At 64.6% G+C, this 20269-nt stretch overlaps 2 protein-coding genes and 1 non-coding gene across 3 annotated transcripts in view; 2 read left to right on the top strand and 1 right to left on the bottom strand.

The window, feature by feature from the left end:
- The first annotated feature begins 356 nt into the window (after window positions 1-356).
- LOC125338443 (zinc transporter ZIP4-like) lies at window positions 357-13136 on the top strand. The gene is made up of 9 exons (XM_048329227.1): window positions 357-575; window positions 4602-4961; window positions 5272-5743; window positions 6454-6692; window positions 7709-7861; window positions 8248-8308; window positions 10943-11107; window positions 12114-12300; window positions 13127-13136. Exons 1-9 carry the CDS (start codon window positions 357-359, stop codon window positions 13134-13136), a joined length of 1866 nt encoding a protein of 621 aa, XP_048185184.1.
- TRNAR-CCG lies at window positions 8409-8481 on the bottom strand. Its single transcript has one exon. It is a non-coding gene; the product is annotated as a tRNA-Arg (tRNA).
- Window positions 13137-17506: 4370 nt separating the features above from the next.
- The window catches only part of CPSF1 (cleavage and polyadenylation specific factor 1), a 112640-nt gene continuing 109877 nt past the window's right edge, over window positions 17507-20269 (top strand). The window contains 1 exon segment of the mRNA XM_048286336.1: window positions 17507-17885. Coding sequence (XP_048142293.1) covers window positions 17571-17885 — 315 coding nt within the window. The 5' untranslated portion in view covers window positions 17507-17570.

Raw genomic sequence — 20269 nt, 5'->3', positions numbered from 1 at the left:
CCCAGGAATCCCCAGCGGGGGGACTGGGTGTCCTGGGGGTGTCCCGGGTGTCCCAGGGATGTCCCAGAGGTGCTGGGGGTGCCTGGGGTGGGGGTTGGCTGACCCTGGGGTGACCCAAGGGTGTCCCGGGTGTCCCATGGGTGTCCCGGCACTGTCCCCGGGGTGTCGCGGGGGTGCGGGCCGGGCCGTGCGGGGTGAATGAATCGTTAACCCGGGCCAATCTCAGCCCGGGCCAATCAGGGCAGCGGGCCCGGGCACTTTTACAGCCCTGCTGGCCCCACGGTGTCCCACGGCCACCAGCGCTGCCACCCCAGTGCCACCAGCACCCTCACCAGGGCCACCACCACCAGCCCGCCATGGCCACGCCGTGGCTGCTGCTGCTGCCGGCCCTGGCACTGCCCGCGGCGCTGGCCATGCCCGCGGCGCAGCGAGCCCGGGGCGCGGCCCAGGTGGCCCAGGTGGCCCTGGAGGCGCTGGTGGCGTCGGGCGAGGGCCGAGTGTCCCGCGGGGCGCTGGGGGCCCTCGTGGCGAGCGCGGCCGGCCGTGCGCAGTGCCCGGGCGAGCCGTGCGGAGAGGTGAGGGCGCGCCCGGGCACGGCGACAGCGCCGGCGACAGCGGGGACAAAGGGCGGGTGGCACCGCGCGGGGGAGGGGGGGCACGGGGGACAACGGGCGGGGGGTGGGGCGGGCGGGAGCCCTGGGCCAGGGGGGATGGGCGAGCCAGATGTGCCAGCTGTGAGTGCCAGCTGTGAGTGCCAGCCGTGGGTGTCACCGTGCGGGGGTGCCAGCCGTGGGTGTCACCGTGCGGGGGTGCCACGTGTCCCGCGTGTGCCGGGCGGCCGCGGGGACTCGGGCGGGTGCCGTGCGCAACGGGCGCGTCGCGGGTGCCCGGCGGCGTGGGACCGGCGGCGGCGGGGCGTGGGTGGCGCGGCTCGGGGTGGCACCTGTGCCGTGTGTGTGGCACCTGTGTGTGGCACCTGTGCGGTGTGTGTGCCACCTGTGCGGTGTGTGTGCCACCTGTGCCGTGTGTGTGCCACCTGTGCCGTGTGCGTGTGCCACCTGTGCCGTGTGTGTGCCACCTGTGCCGTGTGTGTGCCACCTGTGCCGTGTGCGTGTGCCACCTGTGCCGTGTGTGTGCCACCTGTGCCGTGTGTGTGCCACCTGTGCCGTGTGCGTGTGCCACCTGTGCCGTGTGTGTGCCACCTGTGCCGTGTGTGTGCCACCTGTGCCGTGTGTGTGGCACCTCTGTATGGCACCTGTGCCGTGTGTGGCACCTGCGTGTGGCAACTGTGTGTGGCACCTGTGCCGTGTGTGTGGCACCTGTGCCGTGTGCGTGTGCCACCTGTGCGGTGTGTGTGGCACCTGTGTGTGGCACCTGTGTGTGGCACCTGTGCGGTGTGTGTGGCACCTGTGCCGTGTGTGTGGCACCTGTGTGTGGCACCTGTGCCGTGTGTGGCACCTGTGTGTGGCACCTGTGTGTGGCACCTGTGCCGTGTGCGTGTGCCACCTGTGCCGTGTGTGTGGCAGCTGTGTGTGGCACCTGTGTGTGGCACCTGTGTGTGGCACCTGTGCTGTGTGTGTGTGGCACCTGTGCCGTGTGTGTGCCACCTGTGCCGTGTGTGTGCCACCTGTGCCGTGTGTGTGGCACCTGTGTGTGGCACCTGTGCCGTGTGTGTGGCACCTGTGTGTGGCACCTGTGCAGTGTGTGTGGCACCTGTGCCGTGTGTGTGGCACCTGTGTGTGGCACCTGTGCAGTGTGTGTGGCACCTGTGCCGTGTGTGTGGCACCTGTGTGTGGCACCTGTGCTGTGTGTGTGGCACCTGTGTGTGGCACCTGTGTGTGGCACCTGTGCAGTGTGTGTGGCACCTGTGCGGTGTGTGTGGCACCTGTGCCGTGTGTGTGGCACCTGTGTGTGGCACCTGTGCCGTGTGTGTGGCACCTGCGTGTGGCACCTGTGCCGTGTGTGGCACCTGTGTGTGGCACCTGTGTGTGGCACCTGTGCCGTGTCTGTGCCACCTGTGCGGTGTGTGTGGCACCTGTGCCGTGTGTGTGCCACCTGTGCCGTGTGCGTGTGCCACCTGTGCCGTGTGTGTGGCACCTGTGTGTGGCACCTGTGCCGTGTGTGGCACCTGTGTGTGGCACCTGTGCCGTGTGTGTGGCACCTGTGTGTGGCACCTGTGCCGTGTGTGGCACCTGTGTGTGGCACCTGTGTGTGGCACCTGTGCCGTGTGTGGCACCTGTGTGTGGCACCTGTGTGTGGCACCTGTGCCGTGTGCGTGTGCCACCTGTGCCGTGTGTGTGGCACCTGTGTGTGGCACCTGTGTGTGGCACCTGTGCGGTGTGTGTGGCACCTGTGCGGTGTGTGTGGCACCTGCGTGTGGCACCTGTGCCGTGTGTGGCACCTGTGTGTGGCACCTGTGTGTGGCACCTGTGCCGTGTGTGGCACCTGTGTGTGGCACCTGTGCAGTGTGTGTGGCACCTGTGCCGTGTGTGTGGCACCTGTGTGTGGCACCTGTGTGTGGCACCTGCGTGTGGCACCTGTGCCGTGTGTGGCACCTGTGTGTGGCACCTGTGTGTGGCACCTGTGCGGTGTGTGTGGCACCTGTGCGGTGTGTGTGGCACCTGCGTGTGGCACCTGTGTGTGGCACCTGTGCCGTGTGTGTGGCACCTGTGTGTGCCACCTGTGCGGTGTGTGTGGCACCTGTGCAGTGTGTGTGGCACCTGTGTGTGGCACCTGTGTGTGGCACCTGTGTGTGGCACCTGTGCAGTGTGTGTGGCACCTGTGCCGTGTGTGTGGCACCTGTGCTGTGTGTGTGGCACCTGCGTGTGGCACCTGTGCCGTGTGTGTGCCACCTGTGCCGTGTGTGTGTCACCTGTGCTGTGTGTGTGGCACCTGTGTGTGCCACCTGTGCCGTGTATGTGCCACCTGTGTGTGGCACCTGTGCCGTGTGTGTGGCACCTGTGTGTGGCACCTGTGTGTGGCACCTGCGTGTGGCACCTGTGCAGTGTGTGGCACCTGTGTGTGCCACCTGTGCCGTGTGTGTGCCACCTGTGCCGTGTGTGTGCCACCTGTGCGGTGTGTGTGGCACCTGTGTGTGGCACCTGTGCCGTGTGTGTGTGCCACCTGTGCCGTGTGTGTGCCACCTGTGCGGTGTGTGTGTGCCACCTGTGTGTGGCACCTGTGCTGTGTGTGTGTGGCACCTGTGCCGTGTGTGTGGCACCTGTGCCGTGTGTGTGGCACCTGTGTGTGGCACCTGTGCCGTGTGTGTGTGCCACCTGTGCGGTGTGTGTGGCACCTGTGTGTGGCACCTGTGCAGTGTGTGTGGCACCTGTGTGTGGCACCTGTGCCGTGTGTGTGTGCCACCTGTGCGGTGTGTGTGGCACCTGTGCAGTGTGTGTGCCACCTGTGCTGTGTGTGTGGCACCTGTGTGTGGCACCTGTGTGTGGCACCTGTGCCGTGTGTGTGGCACCTGTGCCGTGTGTGTGGCACCTGTGTGTGGCACCTGTGCAGTGTGTGTGCCACCTGTGCCGTGTGTGTGGCACCTGTGTGTGCCACCTGTGTGTGCCACCTGTGCGGTGTGTGTGCCACCTGTGCCGTGTGTGTGGCACCTGTGTGTGCCACCTGTGTGTGCCACCTGTGCCGTGTGTGTGCCACCTGTGCCGTGTGTGTGTGCCACCTGTGCCGTGTGTGTGCCACCTGTGTGTGGCACCTGTGCCGTGTGTGTGTGCCACCTGTGCGGTGTGTGTGGCACCTGTGCCGTGTGCGTGGCACCTGCGTGTGGCACCTGCGTGTGGCACCTGTGTGTGGCACCTGTGCCGTGTGTGTGTGCCACCTGTGCGGTGTGTGTGGCACCTGTGCCGTGTGCGTGGCACCTGCGTGTGGCACCTGCGTGTGGCACCTGTGTGTGGCACCTGTGCCGTGTGTGTGGCACCTGTGCCGTGTGTGGCACCTGTGCGGTGTGTGTGGCACCTGTGCCACCTGTGCAGTGTGTGTCACCTGTGCCACCTGTGCCACCTGTGCCACCTGTGCCGTATGTGGCACCTGTGCCACTTGTGCCGTGTGTGCCACCTGTGCCGTGTGTGGCACCTGTGCCGCGTGTGCCATCTGTGCCACCTGTGCCGTGTGTGTGCCACCTGTGCCGTGTGTGCCACCTGTGCCACCTGTGCCGGGTGTGTGCCACCTGTGCCACCTGTCCCATGTGTGCCACCTGTGCCGGGTGTGTGCCACCTGTGCCACCTGTGCCGTGTGTGCCACCTGTGCCGGGTGTGTGCCACCTGTGCTGTGTGTGCCACCTGTGCCACCTGTGCCGTGTGTGCCACCTGAGCCGTGCCACCCGTGCCAGGCGCCGTCGGGGCGTTTGTGACGTGCCACCTGTGCCGTGCGTGCCACACGCTGTGTCTGCCACGCCGTGCCACGCCTGTCACCTGTGTCACTTGTGCCGTGCGTGCCACGTGTCCCATGCCACCTGTGCCAGCCCGTGCTGTGTTTTCCATGCCATCGTCCTGTCCCCATGTCACACCCCCGTGCCACCCTGTCCCCCAGTGCCACCCTGTCCCTCCGTGTCCCCCCTCGCCCCCTGACGCTGTCCCCTGTCCCCGCAGTGTCCCTCGGTGCCAGCGGTGCTGGCCCTGGCCGGGAAGGCCCCGGGTGGCACCGCCGGGCTCGATGCCACCGAGCTGTCCTGGCTGGGGGCGGCCGTGGTGGCCACGCTCAGGGACCCCCCGGGCGCCTGCGGGGACCCCGATGGGGACACGGATGGGGACACCGAGGCCACCGCGGGGCCCTGGGCCAGCCGTGTCCGCGCCCTGCACCGCGAGTTCGCCACCGATGTCACCGGCGATGCCACCGGCAGTGTCACCGGCACCGGCACCGTCGCTAGCCACGGTGGCCCCGGGCTGCGGGAGGTGGCCGAGCTGCTGGCGGCCATCGAGCCCAACTACCGCGGTGACAACGGCCACCAGGTCAGGGGACACGGGGACACTGGGGGGTGAGGAGACACGGGGGACACTGGGGGACATGGGGGACACGGGGAATGGGGGGACATGGGGGACACGGGGGACACAGGGTGTGGCCACTGGTGCAGGGACATTGTGGCCTGGGGAGGTGACAGTGGCCGCTGGGCACAGAGAGGTGACAAACGGTCACATGTGTGCCCTGGGGAGGTGACACCCGTGTCACGGGCACCATTGGCCGGCCCCTCGTGTCACGGTGGCTGTGTCTGGGGGTGACACGGTGGCCTTTGGGTGACACGGTGACCTTTGGGTGTCACAGGCCTGCGTGGATGCTCGGGGGGTGCTGGCAGCCACCTCCAGGGTGTCCCCAAGGGTGGGGACCGGGCGGGTGCTGGTGGCACTCGGGGTCCTGGTGCTGCGCGGCCGCCGCCTCTGCCCTGGGGACAGCGGGGACACCCCCAGCCTGCAGTGTGGGGACACCGGCAGCCACCGTGGGGACACCGGTGACATCGACACCCTCCACGGGGACACGGACGCTCATCATGGGGACACCGGTGACATCGACACCCGCTGTGGGGACACGGACACCCGGCACAGTGACACTGCCCCAGGGCCACCACCCACGGGGACAGTGACACCCGTTATGGGGACATTGAAAGCCACCTTGGGACTTGAAAGCCACCGCGGCCCCACGAGCCCCGGCTCCTACTCTGGGGACACGGGTGACAACGTCACTGTCCCTGTCCCCACCAACAGCAGCGACCCCGCGGAGCAGCTCAACACCAGCCAGAGTGAGTGGAGACAGGGATGGGGACAGGGGACAGGGGATGGGGATGGGGACGGGGATGGGGATGGGGACAGGGGATGGGGACAGGGGACAGGGGATGGGGACAGGGGACAGGGGACAGGGATGGAGATGGGGACAGGGGACGGGGGACAGGGGATGGGGACGGGGACAGGGACGGGGACAGGGGACGGGGGACAGGGACGGGGATGGGGACAGGGACAGAGATAGGGGACGGGGACAGGGACGGGGATGGGGACAGGGACGGGGATGGGACAGGGACAGGGACGGGGATGGGGACAGGGACGGGGACGGGGATGGGGATGGGGACAGGGGATGGGGACAGGGGACGGGGACGGGGACAGGGGACGGGACAGGGGACAGGGATGGGGACGGGGATGGAGACAGGGACGGGGAGGGGGACGGGGACAGGGGACAGGGACGGGGACAGGGACGGGGACAGGGGACAGGGACGGGACAGGGACGGGGACAGGGACGGGGATGGGGACAGGGACAGGGGCAGGGACGGGGACAGGGGACAGGGGACAGGGACGGGTACAGGGATGGGGACAGGGACGGGGACAGGGGACAGGGCTGGGGACAGGAACCGGGATGGGGACCGGGATGGGGCTGGGGACAAGGACAGGGATGGGGCGATGTCCTCGCTGTCCCCCCGGGGCTGTCCCTGACCCCGTGTCCCCGTGTCCCCTGTGGCAGGGTACGTGCTGGGGACGCTGATGGCGCTGGCGCTGGCGCTGGTGCCGCTGGTGGCGCTGGCCCTGGTGCTGTGTCCCGGCTGCTCCCGGTGTCCCGGCTGCTCCCGGTGTCCCGGCTGCTCCCGGTGTCCCGGCGGTTCCCGGTGTCGCCGCTGTCCCCGGCGCTGGGGGCGCCCCCTGCTGGACGGGCTGGCGGCCGGGGCGCTCAGCGGGGACGCGCTGCTGCACGTGCTGCCCCAGGTGGGGACACGGGGGGACACGGGGGGACATGGGGGGGTGTGGGGGACACGGGGAGTGTGGGGGACACGGGGGGACACGGGGGGATGAGGGGACACGGGGGGACATGGGGGGTGTGGGGGACACGGGGGGTGTGGGGGACACGGGGGGACACGGGGGGACACGGGGGGACACGGGGGGACACGGGGGGTGTGGGGGACACGGGGGGACACGGGGGGACACGGGGGACACGGGAGGATGAGGGGACACGGGGGGGACATGGGGGGTGTGGGGGACACGGGGGGTGTGGGGGACACGGGGGGACACGGGGGGATGAGGGGACACGGGGGGACATGGGGGGTGTGGGGGACACGGGGGGTGTGGGGGACACGGGGGGACACGGGGGGATGAGGGGACACGGGGGGACATGGGGGGTGTGGGGGACACGGGGGGGTTAAGGGGGGACCCGGAGGGTGTGGGGGACACGGGGGGACAGGGGACACGAGGGGTCATGGAGGGGACATGGGGGGACACAGGGGGACAGAGGGGACACGGGGGGGACACGGGGGGACACGGGAGGATGAGGGGACACGGGGGGACACGGGGGGACACGGGGGGTGTGGGGGACACGGGGGGACACGGGGGGACAGAGGGGACACGGGGGGTGTGGGGGACACGGGGGGACAGGGGACACGGGGGGTCATGGGGGGAACATGGGGAGGAGACGGGGGATGTGAGGGACGCGGGGGGACAGAGAGGACACGAGGGGTCATGGAGGGGACATGGGGGGACACAGGGGGACAGAGGGACACGGGGGGGACACAGGAGGACACGGGGGGCTGTGGGGGACACGAGGGGACACGAGGGGACACTGGAGGATGAGGGGGGGTCATGGGGGACACAGGGGGGACGTCGGGGGCACATGAGGGGATGGGCGGGACAAGGGGTGGGGGGACACAGGGACACAGGGACATCGGGGGGGACATCGGGGGGGACACGGGGACGTGCCACGCGTGTGCCTCCCCCCGTGTCCCCCGCAGGCCCTGGGGATCCACGGCCACTCGGGGGGCCAGCACGCCGAGCACGGGGCTTCCCACGGCCCCCCCTGGGAGATGCTGGCGGTGCTGGGGGGGCTCTACGGGGGCTTCGTCCTGGAGCGGCTGCTGGGGGGGCTGGGACCCCCCCCCGAGGAGGTGGGGACATGGGGGAGGGGGAACTGGGGGGGCCTGAGACCCCTCCCTCCCTCCCCGAGGAGGTGGGGTTGGGGGAGGATTTGGGGGGGGGGTTCCGGGGGATGGAGCCCCCCTGGAGCAGGTGGGGATGGGGGGGGGGGATTTGGGGGGGCTCGGGACCCCATCGAGGGGGGCTGGGGGGTCCCCGAGACCTTCCCCCCCCCACCCCCCGGGGATAGGGTGGAGATGGGGGGGGGTTTTGGGGGGTTTTGGGGTGGGGGCTGCAGGGCAGGTTCGGCTGGGTGGGGGAATTTGGGGGGTTAGTGAGCCCGGGGGTGTCCCCCACTGATAGGGGGGCGGTTTTGGGGTGCAGCAGCTCCTCACCCCCCCCTCCAACCCCGTCCCAGGTGAAGGAGGAAGACCCCACCCCTGACCCCGCCCAGAGCACACAGGAGCTGACCACGCACGGTACGGCCGCAAATCCCCCCAAAACTCCTCAAATCTCCCCAAAATTCCTTCCCCCCAAGGGGACACCCCCGAATCCCTGCAGGTAAAAGGGGGCGCTGGACGACCCAGGTGGGACTCGAACCCACAATCCCCAGCTCCGGAGGCTGATGCCTTGTCCATTAGGCCACTGGGCCGTGCGCGCGGCAGCGGCGCCGGGCGCCACCTGCGGGCGCTCCCGGGACCCCGCGAGGGCGTGGGGGGACAAGGGGGACCCGTGGGTGTCCCCGGGTGACCCCCGGTGACCGTGGGTGTCCATAGGGGTGACCCCTGGGTGTCCCCGGGTGACCCCCGGTGACCGTGGGTGTCCATAGGGGTGACCCCTGGGTGTCCCCGGGTGACCCCCGGTGACCGTGGGTGTCCATAGGGGTGACCCCTGGGTGTCCCCGGGTGACCCCGGTGACCGTGGGTGTCCATAGGGGTGACCCCTGGGTGTCCCCGGGTGACCCCCGGTGACCGTGGGTGTCCATAGGGGTGACCCCTGGGTGTCCCCGGGTGACCCCCGGTGACCGTGGGTGTCCATAGGGGTGACCCCTGGGTGTCCCCGGGTGACCCCCGGTGACCGTGGGTGTCCATAGGGGTGACCCCTGGGTGTCCCCGGGTGACCCCCGGTGACCGTGGGTGTCCATAGGGGTGACCCCTGGGTGTCCCCGGGTGTCCCGTGGGTGTCCATAGGTGGCCATGGGTGACCCGTGGGTGTCCATAGGGGTGACCCGTGGGTGTCCGTGGGTGACTCGTGGGTGTCCACAGGTGTCCATAGGGGTGACCCGTGGGTGTCCCCGGGTGACCCGTGTGTGTCCATAGATGGCCACGGGGGACCCGTGGGTGGGTGTCCATAGGTGGCCATGGGTGACCCATGAGTGTCCATAGGTGGCCACGGCTGACCCGTGGGTGTCCCGGCTGACCCGCGGGTGTCCATAGGTGTTCATGGGTGACCCGTGGGTGTCCATAGGTGGCCATGGGTGACCCGTGGGTGTCCCCGGGTGACATAGATGGCCGCAGGGGACCCGTGGGTGGGTGTCCATAGGTGTTCATGGGTGACCCGTGGGTGTCCATAGGTGTCCCCGGCTGACCCGTGGGTGGCCCGGCTGACCCGTGGGTGACCCGTGGGTGACCCGTGGGTGCCCTGTGGTGACACTTGTCTCTCTTCTTGTCTCTCTCCCCCTTTTTTCCCCCCGCGTGTCCCACGTCCCGTGTCCGCCTGTCTGTCCTGTGTGTGTCCCGTGTCCTTGCTGTCCCGTGTCCGCCTGTCTGTCCTGTGTGTGTCCCGTGTCCGCCTGTCCCGTGTCCCGTGTCCCGTGTCCGCCTGTCTGTCCTGTGTGTGTCCCGTGTCCCGTGTCCCGTGTCCGCCTGTCTGTCCCGTGTGTCCCGTGTCCGCCTGTCCCGTGTCCCGTGTCCCGTGTCCCTGCTGTCCCGTGTCCCGTGTCCGCCTGTCTGTCCTGTGTGTGTCCCGTGTCCGCCTGTCCCGTGTCCCGTGTCCCGTGTCCGCCTGTCTGTCCTGTGTGTGTCCCGTGTCCGCCTGTCCCGTGTCCCGTGTCCCGTGTCCCTGCTGTCCCGTGTCCCGTGTCCGCCTGTCTGTCCTGTGTGTGTCCCGTGTCCGCCTGTCCCGTGTCCCGTGTCCCTGCTGTCCCGTGTCCCGTGTCCGCCTGTCTGTCCTGTGTGTGTCCCGTGTTCCTGCTGTCCCGTGTCCGCCTGTCTGTCCTGTGTGTGTCCCGTGTCCGCCTGTCTGTCCCGTGTCCCGTGTCCGCCTGTCTGTCCTGTGTGTGTGTGTCCCGTGTCCCGTGTCTGCCTGTCTGTCCTGTGTGTGTCCCGTGTTCCTGCTGTCCCGTGTCCGCCTGTCTGTCCTGTGTGTGTCCCGTGTCCGCCTGTCTGTCCTGTGTGTGTCTGTGTGTCCCGTGTCCGCCTGTCTGTCCCGTGTCCCGTGTCTGCCTGTCTGTCCTGTGTGTGTCCCGTGTCCCTGCTGTCCCGTGTCCGCCTGTCTGTCCTGTGTGTGTCTGTGTGTCCCGTGTCTGCCTGTCTGTCCTGTGCGTGTCCCGTGTCCCTGCTGTCCCGTGTCCGCCTGTCTGTCCTGTGTGTGTCTGTGTGTCCCGTGTCTGCCTGTCTGTCCTGTGCGTGTCCCGTGTCCCTGCTGTCCCGTGTCCGCCTGTCTGTCCTGTGTGTGTCTGTGTGTCCCGTGTCCGCCTGTCTGTCCCGTGTGTGTCCCCGTGTCTGCCTGTCTGTCCTGTGTGTGTCCCGTGTCCCTGCTGTCCCGTGTCCGCCTGTCTGTCTCGTGTGTGTCCCGTGTCCCCGCCTGTCTGTCCTGTGTGTGTCTGTGTGTCCCTGCTGTCCCGTGTCCGCCTGTCTGTCCCGTGTGTGTCCCGTGTCTGCCTGTCTGTCCTGTGTCCCGTGTCCCGTGTCCCGTGTCTGCCTGTCTGTCCCGTGTCCGCCTGTCCCGTGTCCCGTGTCCGCCTGTCTGTCCCGTGTCCCTGCTGTCCCGTGTCCCGTGTCCCGTGTCCCTGCTGTCCCGTGTCGCGTGTCCGTCTGTCTGTCCCGTGTCCCGTGTCCCGTGTCCCGTGTCCTGTGTGTCCGTCCGTCTGTCCCGTGTCCCGCTGTGCGCAGGCGCGGGCGGCGCGGGCGGCGCGCAGGCGCTGTTGCTGTCGGCAGGGGGCGCCGTTCACCGCCTGGCGGACGGGCTCGCGCTCGGCTCCGCCTTCGCCGCGTCCGCGAGCGCCGGGGCGGCGGCGGGGGCGGGGCTGGCGCTGCACGAGCTGCCGCGGGCCTTCGGTGAGGGGCGGGGCCCGGGGAAGGGGGCGGTGCTCCGGTAAAGGGGGCGGGGCCTAGGGAAAGGGGGCGGGGCTGGCGCTGCACGAGCTGCCGCGGGCCTTCGGTGAGGGGCGGGGCCTGGAAAGGGGGCGGTGCTCCGGAAAAGGGGGCGGGGCCTAGGGAAAGGGGGCGGGGCCCGGGAAGGGGCGGGGCCTAGGGAAAGGGGGCGGGGCCTAGGGAAAGGGGGCGGGGCTGGCGCTGCACGAGCTGCCGCGGGCCTTCGGTGAGGGGCGGGGCCTGGGAAAGGGGGCGGGGCCTGGGGAAGGGGGCGGGGCCTGGGAAGGGGGCGGGGCCTGGGCGGAGAGGGCGGAGCCCGGGGCTCTCAGGGGGGCTGAGGGTCTCTGTCCCCTCAGGGGTGGTCTTGGTGCGGGGGCCAGACAGGGTCTCTGTCCCCTCAGGGTCTCTGTCCCCGCAGGTGGCCCCGCAGGGTCTCGGTCCCGGTGCTGGGGCTCTCAGGGGTCTCAGGGTCTCGATCCCCTCAGGGTCTCGGTCCGGTGCCGGGGCCAGGGTCTCAGGGTCTCGGTCCCCTCAGGGTCTCTGTCCCGGTGCTGGGGCTCTCAGGGGTCTCAGGGTCTCTGTCCCCTCAGGGTCTCTGTCCCCTCAGGGTCTCTGTCCCCTCAGGGTCTCTGTCCCCTCAGAGTCTCGGTCCCGGTGCTGGGGCTCTCAGGGGTCTCAGGGTCTCTGTCCCCTCAGAGTCTCGGTCCCGGTGCTGGGGATTTCAGGGGTCTCAGGGTCTCTGTCCCCTCAGGGTCTCGGTCCCCTCAGGTGACCCCGCGGGGCGGTCCCGGTGCTGGGGATTTCAGGGGTCTCAGGGTCTCTGTCCCCTCAGGGTCTCGGTCCCGGTGCCGGGGGTCTCAGGATCTCGGTCCCCTCAGGGTCTCGGTCCCGGTGCCGGGTCTCTGTCCCCTCAGGGTCTCTGTCCCCTCAGGGTCTCTGTCCCGGGGTCTCAGGGTCTCTGTCCCCGCAGGTGACGCGCTGGTGCTGTCGCAGTCCGGGCTGGCCACCCGGCGGGTGGTGGCGCTGGCCGTGGCCGGCGCGCTGCCCGTGGTGCCGGGGGTCGTGGCCGGGCTGGCGCTGGGGGCCGCCCCCGCCGCCCGCTCCTGGCTCGGGGCCCTGGCGGGGGCTTCCTGCTGCACCTGGCGCTGTGCCACATGGTGAGGGGACAGCGGGGACATCGGGGACATGGGGGACATCGGGGACATTGAGGACATCGGGGACATGGGGATATTGGGGACACTGGGGACATGGGGGACATGGGGACATTGGGGGACATTGGGGGACATCGGGGGACATCGGGGACATCCGGGGCTTCCTGCTGCACCTGGCTGAGGTGTCCCCCAAGTGTCCCCAGGTGACGCTCAGGTGTGCCATAGGGTGTCCCATAGGTACTCTCAGGTGTCTCAGGTGTCCCCCAGGTGTCCCCCAGGTGCCCCTAGGTACCCGTAGGTGTCCCGTAGGTACCCCCAGGTGTCTCAGGTGTCCCCCAGGTGCCCCTAGGTACCCGTAGGTACCCCCAGGTGTCTCAGGTGTCCCCCAGGTGCCCCTAGGTACCCGTAGGTGCCCCGTAGGTACCCCCAGGTGTCTCAGGTGTCCCCCAGGTGCCCCTAGGTACCCGTAGGTGTCCCGTAGGTACCCCCAGGTGTCTCAGGTGTCCCCCAGGTGCCCCTAGGTACCCGTAGGTGCCCCGTAGGTACCCCCAGGTGTCTCAGGTGTCCCCCAGGTGCCCCTAGGTACCCGTAGATGCCCCGTAGGTACCCCCAGGTGACGCTCAGGTGTCCCCCAGGTGCCCCTAGGTACCCGTAGATGCCCCGTAGGTACCCCCAGGTGTCTCAGGTGTCCCCCAGGTGCCCCTAGGTACCCGTAGGTGCCCCGTAGGTACCCCCAGGTGCCCCCCAGGTGTCCCCCAGGTGACGCTCAGGTGTGCCATAGGTGTCCCATAGGTACTCTCAGGTGTCTCAGGTGTCCCCCCGGTGCCCCTAGGTACCCGTAGGTGCCCCGTAGGCACCCCCAGGTGTCTCAGGTGTCCCCCAGGTGACGCTCAGGTGTCCCGCAGGTGCCGGGCATGCTGTCCGTGCGGACGGGCAGCCCCTGGGTGCTGCTGGCGCTGCAGAGCCTGGGGCTGCTCGGGGGCTGGGGGCTGCTGCTGCTGCTGGCGCTGGGCGAGGAGGAGGGGGCGCACTGACCTCCCCCCCCCGGGGACCCCCCCCTCCCCGACATGGGGATCGCCGGGATCAGCGCCTGGAACAGCACCTGGACACAGCTGGACACACCTGGACACACCTGGGGCACCGCACCCACGACCCCCTGGGACCCCCCCCCCCCGACATGGGGATCGCCGGGATCAGCGCCTGGAACAGCACCTGGACACAGCTGGACACACCTGGGAACACCTGGACTCACCTGGGGCACCCCCCAGAGACCCTCGTGGGGGTGGGAATGGGGGAAATAAAGCGGAGATGGAGCAGGAATCTTGGATTTGGGGTTGGGGGCACTGGGGGGTACTGGGGAGGGCACTGGGAGGGACTGGGAGGGACTGGAGGTTACTGGAAGGTAACGGGGAGGGTACTGGGGAGGCAGGAGCCCTATAGGGCCATAGGGGCCTATAGGGGCTGGGAGGGGCATTCCCGGGGGGGGTGTATGGACCTTATGGGGTGCAGCCTTTTTGGGGGGGGTACAGGGGTCCCTATGGGGTGCAGCCCAGTTTGGGGGGCTCCAGGGCCCCTCCAGACCCTCTCCATGGGGTGCAGCCCCTTTTTGGCGGGGGTACAGGGGTCCCTACGTGGTGCAGCCACTTTTGGGGGGCTCCAGGGCCCCTCCAGACCCTCCCCATGGGGTGCAATTCCCTTTTGGGGGGTCCAGGGCCCCTGTTAAGCGTGGGACCCCTATGGGGTGCAGCCCCTTTTTGGGGAGGTACAGGGGTCCCTATGGGGTGCAGCCCCGTTTGGGGGGCTCCAGGCCCCCTCCAGACCCTCCCCATGGGGTTCAACTCCCTTTGGGGGTGTCCAGGACCCCCCTATCCTCCTCCATTCCCCCCAAATCCCCCAGAGGGTTGGTGGATTTTTAGGGGGGGGGTCTCCGGGGGTCCCCGGTTCGAGTCCCGACGCCGCTGGAGGACCCAGCGTCTCTATGGTCGGGGTGGCCGGAGCGGCCGGAGCGGTCCGCGGGCGCCGCTCTGGCGCCACTTCCGGCTCCACTTCCGGCGTCTCTGTGGCGGCGGCGGCGGCGGCGGGAGCGGGTCGGGCGCGTGTGGGAGCGGTGAGGAGGTGGCGCGAATTTGGGGGATTTTGGGGGTTTTGGAGGGGTTTTTTGGGGGTTTTGGAGGGTGGGGGAGGAATGAAGGAGGAGATTTGAGGGGTCTGTAGGGATGGAGCGGGCGGCGGGGTGAGGTGAGGGGAAATGTGGGGGAATGAGAGGGGAGGTTTGGGGGGTCCCTTTGGGGTGTTCTGAGGGGGAATTTGGGGGAATTGAGGGGAAAATGGGGGAGAGTGAGGGGGGAGGTTTGGGGGGTCCCTTTGGGTGTTCTGAGGGGGGATTTGGGGGGAATTGAGGGGAAAATGGGGGAGAGTGAGGGGGGAGGTTTGTGGGGTCCCTTTGGGGTGTTCTGAGGGGAGATTTGGGGGGAATTGAGGGGAAAATGTGGGGAGTGAGGGGGGAGGTTTGGGGGGTCCCTTTGGGGTGTTCTGAGGGGGGATTTGGGGAGAATTGAGGGGAAAATGGGGGAGAGTGAGGGGGGAGGTTTGGGGGGTCCCTTTGGGGTGTTCTGAGGGGGGATTTGGGGAGAATTGAGGGGAAAATGGGGGGAGCTGAGGGGGGAGGTTTGGGGGTCCCTTTGGGGTGTTCTGAGGGGAGATTTGGGGGGAATTGAGGGGAAAATGGGGGGGAGTGAAGGGGGAGGTTTGGGGTCCCTTTGGGGTGTTCTGAGGGGAGATTTGGGGAGAATTGAGGGGAAAATGGGGGGAGCTGAGGGGGGAGGTTTGGGGGTCCCTTTGGGGTGTTCTGAGGGGAGATTTGGGGGAATTGAGGGGAAAATGGGGGGGAGTGAGGGGGGAGGTTTGGGGGGTCCCTTTGGGTGTTCTGAGGGGGGATTTGGGGAGAATTGAGGGGAAAATGGGGGGGAGTGAGGGGGGAGGTTTGTGGGGTCCCTTTGGGGTGTTCTGAGGGGAGATTTGGGGGGAATTAAGGGGAAAATGGGGGGGAGTGAGGGGGGAGGTTTGGGGGTCCCTTTGGGGTGTTCTGAGGGGAGATTTGGGGGGAATTAAGGGGAAAATGGGGGGGAGTGAGGGGGGAGGTTTGGGGGTCCCTTTGGGGTGTTCTGAGGGGGGATTTGGGGAGAATTGAGGGGGAAAATGGGGGGGAGTGAGGGGGGAGGTTTGGGGGTCCCTTTGGGGTGTTCTGAGGGGGGATTTGGGGAGAATTGAGGGGAAAATGGGGGGGAGTGAAGGGGGAGGTTTGGGGGTCCCTTTGGGGTGTTCTGAGGGGGAATTTGGGGGGAATTGAGGGGAAAATGGGGGGAGTGAGGGGGGAGGTTTGGGGGTCCCTTTGGGGTGTTCTGAGGGGGAATTTGGGGGGAATTGAGGGGAAAATGGGGGGAGCTGAGGGGGGAGGTTTGGGGGGTCCCTTTGGGGTGTTCTGAGGGGGGATTTGGGGGAATTGAGGGGAAAATGGGGGGAGCTGAGGGGGGAGGTTTGGGGGTCCCTTTGGGGTGTTCTGAGGGGAGATTTGGGGGGAATTAAGGGGAAAATGGGGGAGTGAAGGGGGAGGTTTGGGGGTCCCTTTGGGGTGTTCTGAGGGGAATTTGGGGGGAATTGAGGGGAAAATGGGGGGAGCTGAGGGGGGAGGTTTGGGGGGTCCCTTTGGGGTGTTCTGAGGGGAGATTTGGGGGGAATTAAGGGGAAAATGGGGGGAGCTGAGGGGGGAGGTTTGGGGGGTCCCTTTGGGGTGTTCTGAGGGGAGATTTGGGGGGAATTAAGGGGAAAATGGGGGGAGCTGAGGGGGGAGGTTTGGGGGTCCCTTTGGGGTGTTCTGAGGGGGAATTTGGGGGAATTGAGGGGAAAATGGGGGGAGTGAGGGGGGAGGTTTGGGGGTCCCTTTGGGGTGTTCTGAGGGGAGATTTGGGGGGAATTAAGGGGAAAATGGGGGGAGCTGAGGGGGGAGGTTTGGGGGGTCCCTTTGGGGTGTTCTGAGGGGAGATTTGGGGGAATTGAGGGGGAAAATGGGGGGAGCTGAGGGGGGAGGTTTGGGGGGTCCCTTTGGGGTGTTCTGAGGGGGGATTTGGGGGAATTGAGGGGAAAATGGGGGGAGTGAGGGGGGAGGTTTGGGGGTCCCTTTGGGGTGTTCTGAGGGGGGATTTGGGGGGAATTGAGGGGAAAATGGGGGGAGTGAAGGGGGAGGTTTGGGGGTCCCTTTGGGGTGTTCTGAGGGGGGATTTGGGGGGAATTGAGGGGAAAATGGGGGGGAGTGAAGGGGGAGGTTTGGGGGTCCCTTTGGGGTGTTCTGAGGGGGGATTTGGGGGGAATTGAGGGGAAAATGGGGGGGAGTGAAGGGGGAGGTTTGGGGGGTCCCTTTGGGGTGTTCTGAGGGGAGATTTGGGGGGAATTGAGGGGAAAATGGGGGGAGCTGAGGGGGGAGGTTTGTGGGGTCCCTTTGGGGTGTTCTGAGGGGAGATTTGGGGGGAATTAAGGGGAAAATGGGGGGAGCTGAGGGGGAGGTTTGGGGGTCCCTTTGGGGTGTTCTGAGGGGGGATTTGGGGGGAATTGAGGGGAAAATGGGGGGGAGTGAAGGGGGAGGTTGGGGGTCCCTTTGGGGTGTTCTGAGGGGGGATTTGGGGGGAATTGAGGGGAAAATGGGGGGGAGTGAAGGGGGAGGTTTGGGGGTCCCTTTGGGGTGTTCTGAGGGGGGATTTGGGGGGAATTGAGGGGAAAATGGGGGGGAGTGAAGGGGGAGGTTTGGGGGTCCCTTTGGGGTGTTCTGAGGGGGGATTTGGGGGGAATTGAGGGGAAAATGGGGGGGAGTGAAGGGGGAGGTTTGGGGGGTCCCTTTGGGGTGTTCTGAGGGGAGATTTGGGGGGAATTAAGGGGGGAAGTTTGGGGGGTCCTGTGAGAGGCTCGGGGGGTCCATGAGGAGGGGAATGTGAGGTTGGGGGAGGTTTGGGGGGGGGATTTTTGTGAGGCTTCCGTTGCGTTCCCCCATTTTTTTTGGGTGATTCCTCCCTTTTTTTTTTTAATGCCAACCCCTCCCTTTTTCCTTTTTTTTTTTTTTTTTTTTTTTTTTTTTTTTGGGTGCTAATCCTGTATTTTTTTTTTTTATTTCTTTTTTTTTCTCTCCTCGCAGCCCCGCCCTGCCCACCCACCCCCTCCCCCTCAGGAGGGATTTTGGGGTGTTTATTTAGGGTTTTTTTTTTTGGGGGGGGGTGTTGGGGGGGGCCATGTACGCCGTGTACAAGCAGACCCACCCCCCCACGGGGCTGGAATTTTCCCTTTATTGCCACTTTTTCTCGGCGGCCGAGCGGAACCTGGTGGTGGCCGGCACCTCCCAGCTCTTCGTCTACCGCCTCAACCACGACACGAGGTGAGCCCCCAAAAACGGACCCCCCGCCCCCCAAAAAAAAACCCCCAAAAAAACCCCCCCAAAAACCAGCCCGGTTTTGGGGCAGGTTACAGCGATCGCCTCGGTTTCTCTTGCAGGCGGCGGGAAAAGGCGACAGGAATGGGGGTGAGTGAGGTCGTTTTGGGGGGATTCAGTCGTTTTGGGGTGGTTGGGTTTTCTCCTCTTTTTGGGGGGGGGGTTCTTCAGTTTCTGGTGTGATTTTGGGGGTGATTTTCTATTTTTGGGGTGATTTTCTCCTTTTTAGGGTGATTTTTTTCTGCTTTTTGGGGTGATTTTTTCCCTTTTTGCAGTGATTTTTTCCCTTTTTGCAGTGATTTTCCATTTTCTGGGGTGATTGTCTCCCTTTTTGGGGTGATTTTCTCCCTTTTTGGGGTGACTTTCCATTTTCTGGGGTGTTTTTCTCCTTTTTGGGGTGATTTTCCATTTTCTGGGGTGATTTTCTCCTTTTTGGGGTGATTTTTTCTCCGTTTTCGGTGATTTTTTTCTCCTTTTTGGGGTGATTTTCTCCCTTTTTGGGGTGACTTTCCATTTTCTGGGGTGATTTTCTCCTTTTTGGGGTGATTTTTTCCCCTTTTTAGAGTGATTTTTTTCTGCTTTTTGGGGTGATTTTTTTCCCCTTTTTAGGGTGATTTTTTCTCCTTTTTGGGGTGATTTTCTCCCTTTTTGTGGTGATTTTCCATTTTCTGGGGTGATTTTTCCCTTTTTGCAGCGATTTTCCATTTTTGGTGTGATTTTCTCCTTTTTGCGGTGATTTTCGCGCTTTTTGCAGTGATTTTCCATTTTTGGGTGATTTTCTCCTTTTTTGGGGTGATTTTTTCTCCTTTTTGGGGTGATTTTTTCTGCTTTTTGCAGTGATTTTTTCCCTTTTTGCAGTGATTTTCCATTTTCTGGGGTGATTGTCTCCCTTTTTGGGGTGATTTTCTCCCTTTTTGGGGTGATTTCCTCCCTTTTTTGGTGCAATTTCCCCTTTTTTGGGTGCTTTCCCCCCTCTTTTAGGGTGATTCCTTCCCTTTTTTGGGTGATTTTCTCCCTTTGGTGCCAATTTCCCCTTTTTTTGGCCGATTCCTCCATTTTTGGGGTGATTTCCTCCCTTTTTGAGATGATTTCCTCCCTTTTTGGGGCAATTTCCCCTTTTCTGGGTCATTTCCCCCTTCTTTTAGGGTAATTCCCTCCCTTTTTGGGGTGATTTTCCCACTTTTTGGGCCAATTTCCTCTTTTTTTGGTCGATTCCTCCATTTTTGGGGTGATTTCCTCCCTTTTTAGGATGATTTTCTCCATTTTTGGGGCAATTTCCCCTTTTTGGGGTGGTTTCCCCCCATTTTTAGGTTGATTCCCCCCCTTTTTGCGATGATTTTCTCCCTTTTTGGTGCAATTTCCCCTTTTTTGGGTGCTTTGCTCCCTCTTTTAGGGTGATTTTCTCCCTTTTTGGGGTGATTTTCCTCCCTTTTTGGGGCAATTTCCCCTTTTTTTGGTCGATTCCTCCATTTTTGGAGTGATTTCCTCCCTTTTTAGGATGATTTGCTCCCTTTTTGGGGCAATTTCCCCTTTTTGGGGTGGTTTCCCCCCATTTTTAGGTTGATTCCCCCCCTTTTTGAGATGATTTTCTCCCTTTTTGGTGCAATTTCCCCTTTTTTGGGTGCTTTGCCCCCTCTTTTAGGGGTGATTTTCTCCCTTTTTAGGGTGATTTTTCCTCTTTTTTGTGATTTTCTCCCTTTTTGGGGTGATTTCCTCCCTTTTTTGGGGCAATTTCCCCTTTTTTTGGGTGCTTTCCCCCCTCTTTTAGGGTGATTCCTTCCCTTTTTTGGGTGATTTTCTCCCTTTGGTGCCAATTTCCCCTTTTTTTGGCCGATTCCTCCATTTTTGGGGTGATTTCCTCCCTTTTTGAGATGATTTCCTCCCTTTTTGGGGCAATTTCCCCTTTTCTGGGTCATTTCCCCCTTCTTTTAGGGTAATTCCCTCCCTTTTTGGGGTGATTTTCCCACTTTTTGGGCCAATTTCCTCTTTTTTTGGTCGATTCCTCCATTTTTGGGGTGATTTCCTCCCTTTTTAGGATGATTTTCTCCATTTTTGGGGCAATTTCCCCTTTTTGGGGTGGTTTCCCCCCATTTTTAGGTTGATTCCCCCCCTTTTTGAGATGATTCCCCCCCTTTTTGGTGCAATTTCCCCTTTTTTGGGTGCTTTGCTCCCTCTTTTAGGGTGATTTTCTCCCTTTTTGGGGTGATTTTCCTCCCTTTTTGGGGCGATTTCCCCTTTTTTTGTCGATTCCTCCATTTTTGGGGTGATTTCCTCCCTTTTTAGGATGATTTGCTCCCTTTTTGGGCTGATTTCCCCCTTTTTGGGCTGATCCCCCTTTTCCCACTTCCCCCTTCATTCCCAGCCTTTGGGTGGGGGGGGGGGGGGTCCCCACCTTATCCATGTCCCCCCAATTTGGGAATCCCCCCCCCCCCCCCCCAAACCCCTCAGGGGGGGTCTCTACCCCAATTTTGGGGTCACAATTAATGATGCCGGGGTGGGACC

Source organism: Corvus hawaiiensis, chromosome 26, assembly GCF_020740725.1.
Source record: "Corvus hawaiiensis isolate bCorHaw1 chromosome 26, bCorHaw1.pri.cur, whole genome shotgun sequence".
NCBI classification, from domain to species: domain Eukaryota; kingdom Metazoa; phylum Chordata; class Aves; order Passeriformes; family Corvidae; genus Corvus; species Corvus hawaiiensis.
Note: the sequence above shows the minus strand (reverse complement) of the source record. Positions and strands in the feature narration are given on the sequence as shown.

Bases quoted from the DNA above. Each gene is read 5' to 3' on its own strand.
- LOC125338443 (XM_048329227.1), top strand. From the start codon at position 357: ATGGCCACGCCGTGGCTGCTGCTGCTGCCGGCCCTGGCACTGCCCGCG. The intron at 7,862-8,247 runs GTGGGGACATGG...ACCCCGTCCCAG, and splicing joins TGGGACCCCCCCCCGAGGAG to GTGAAGGAGGAAGACCCCAC. The intron at 8,309-10,942 runs GTACGGCCGCAA...CGCTGTGCGCAG, and splicing joins ACAGGAGCTGACCACGCACG to GCGCGGGCGGCGCGGGCGGC.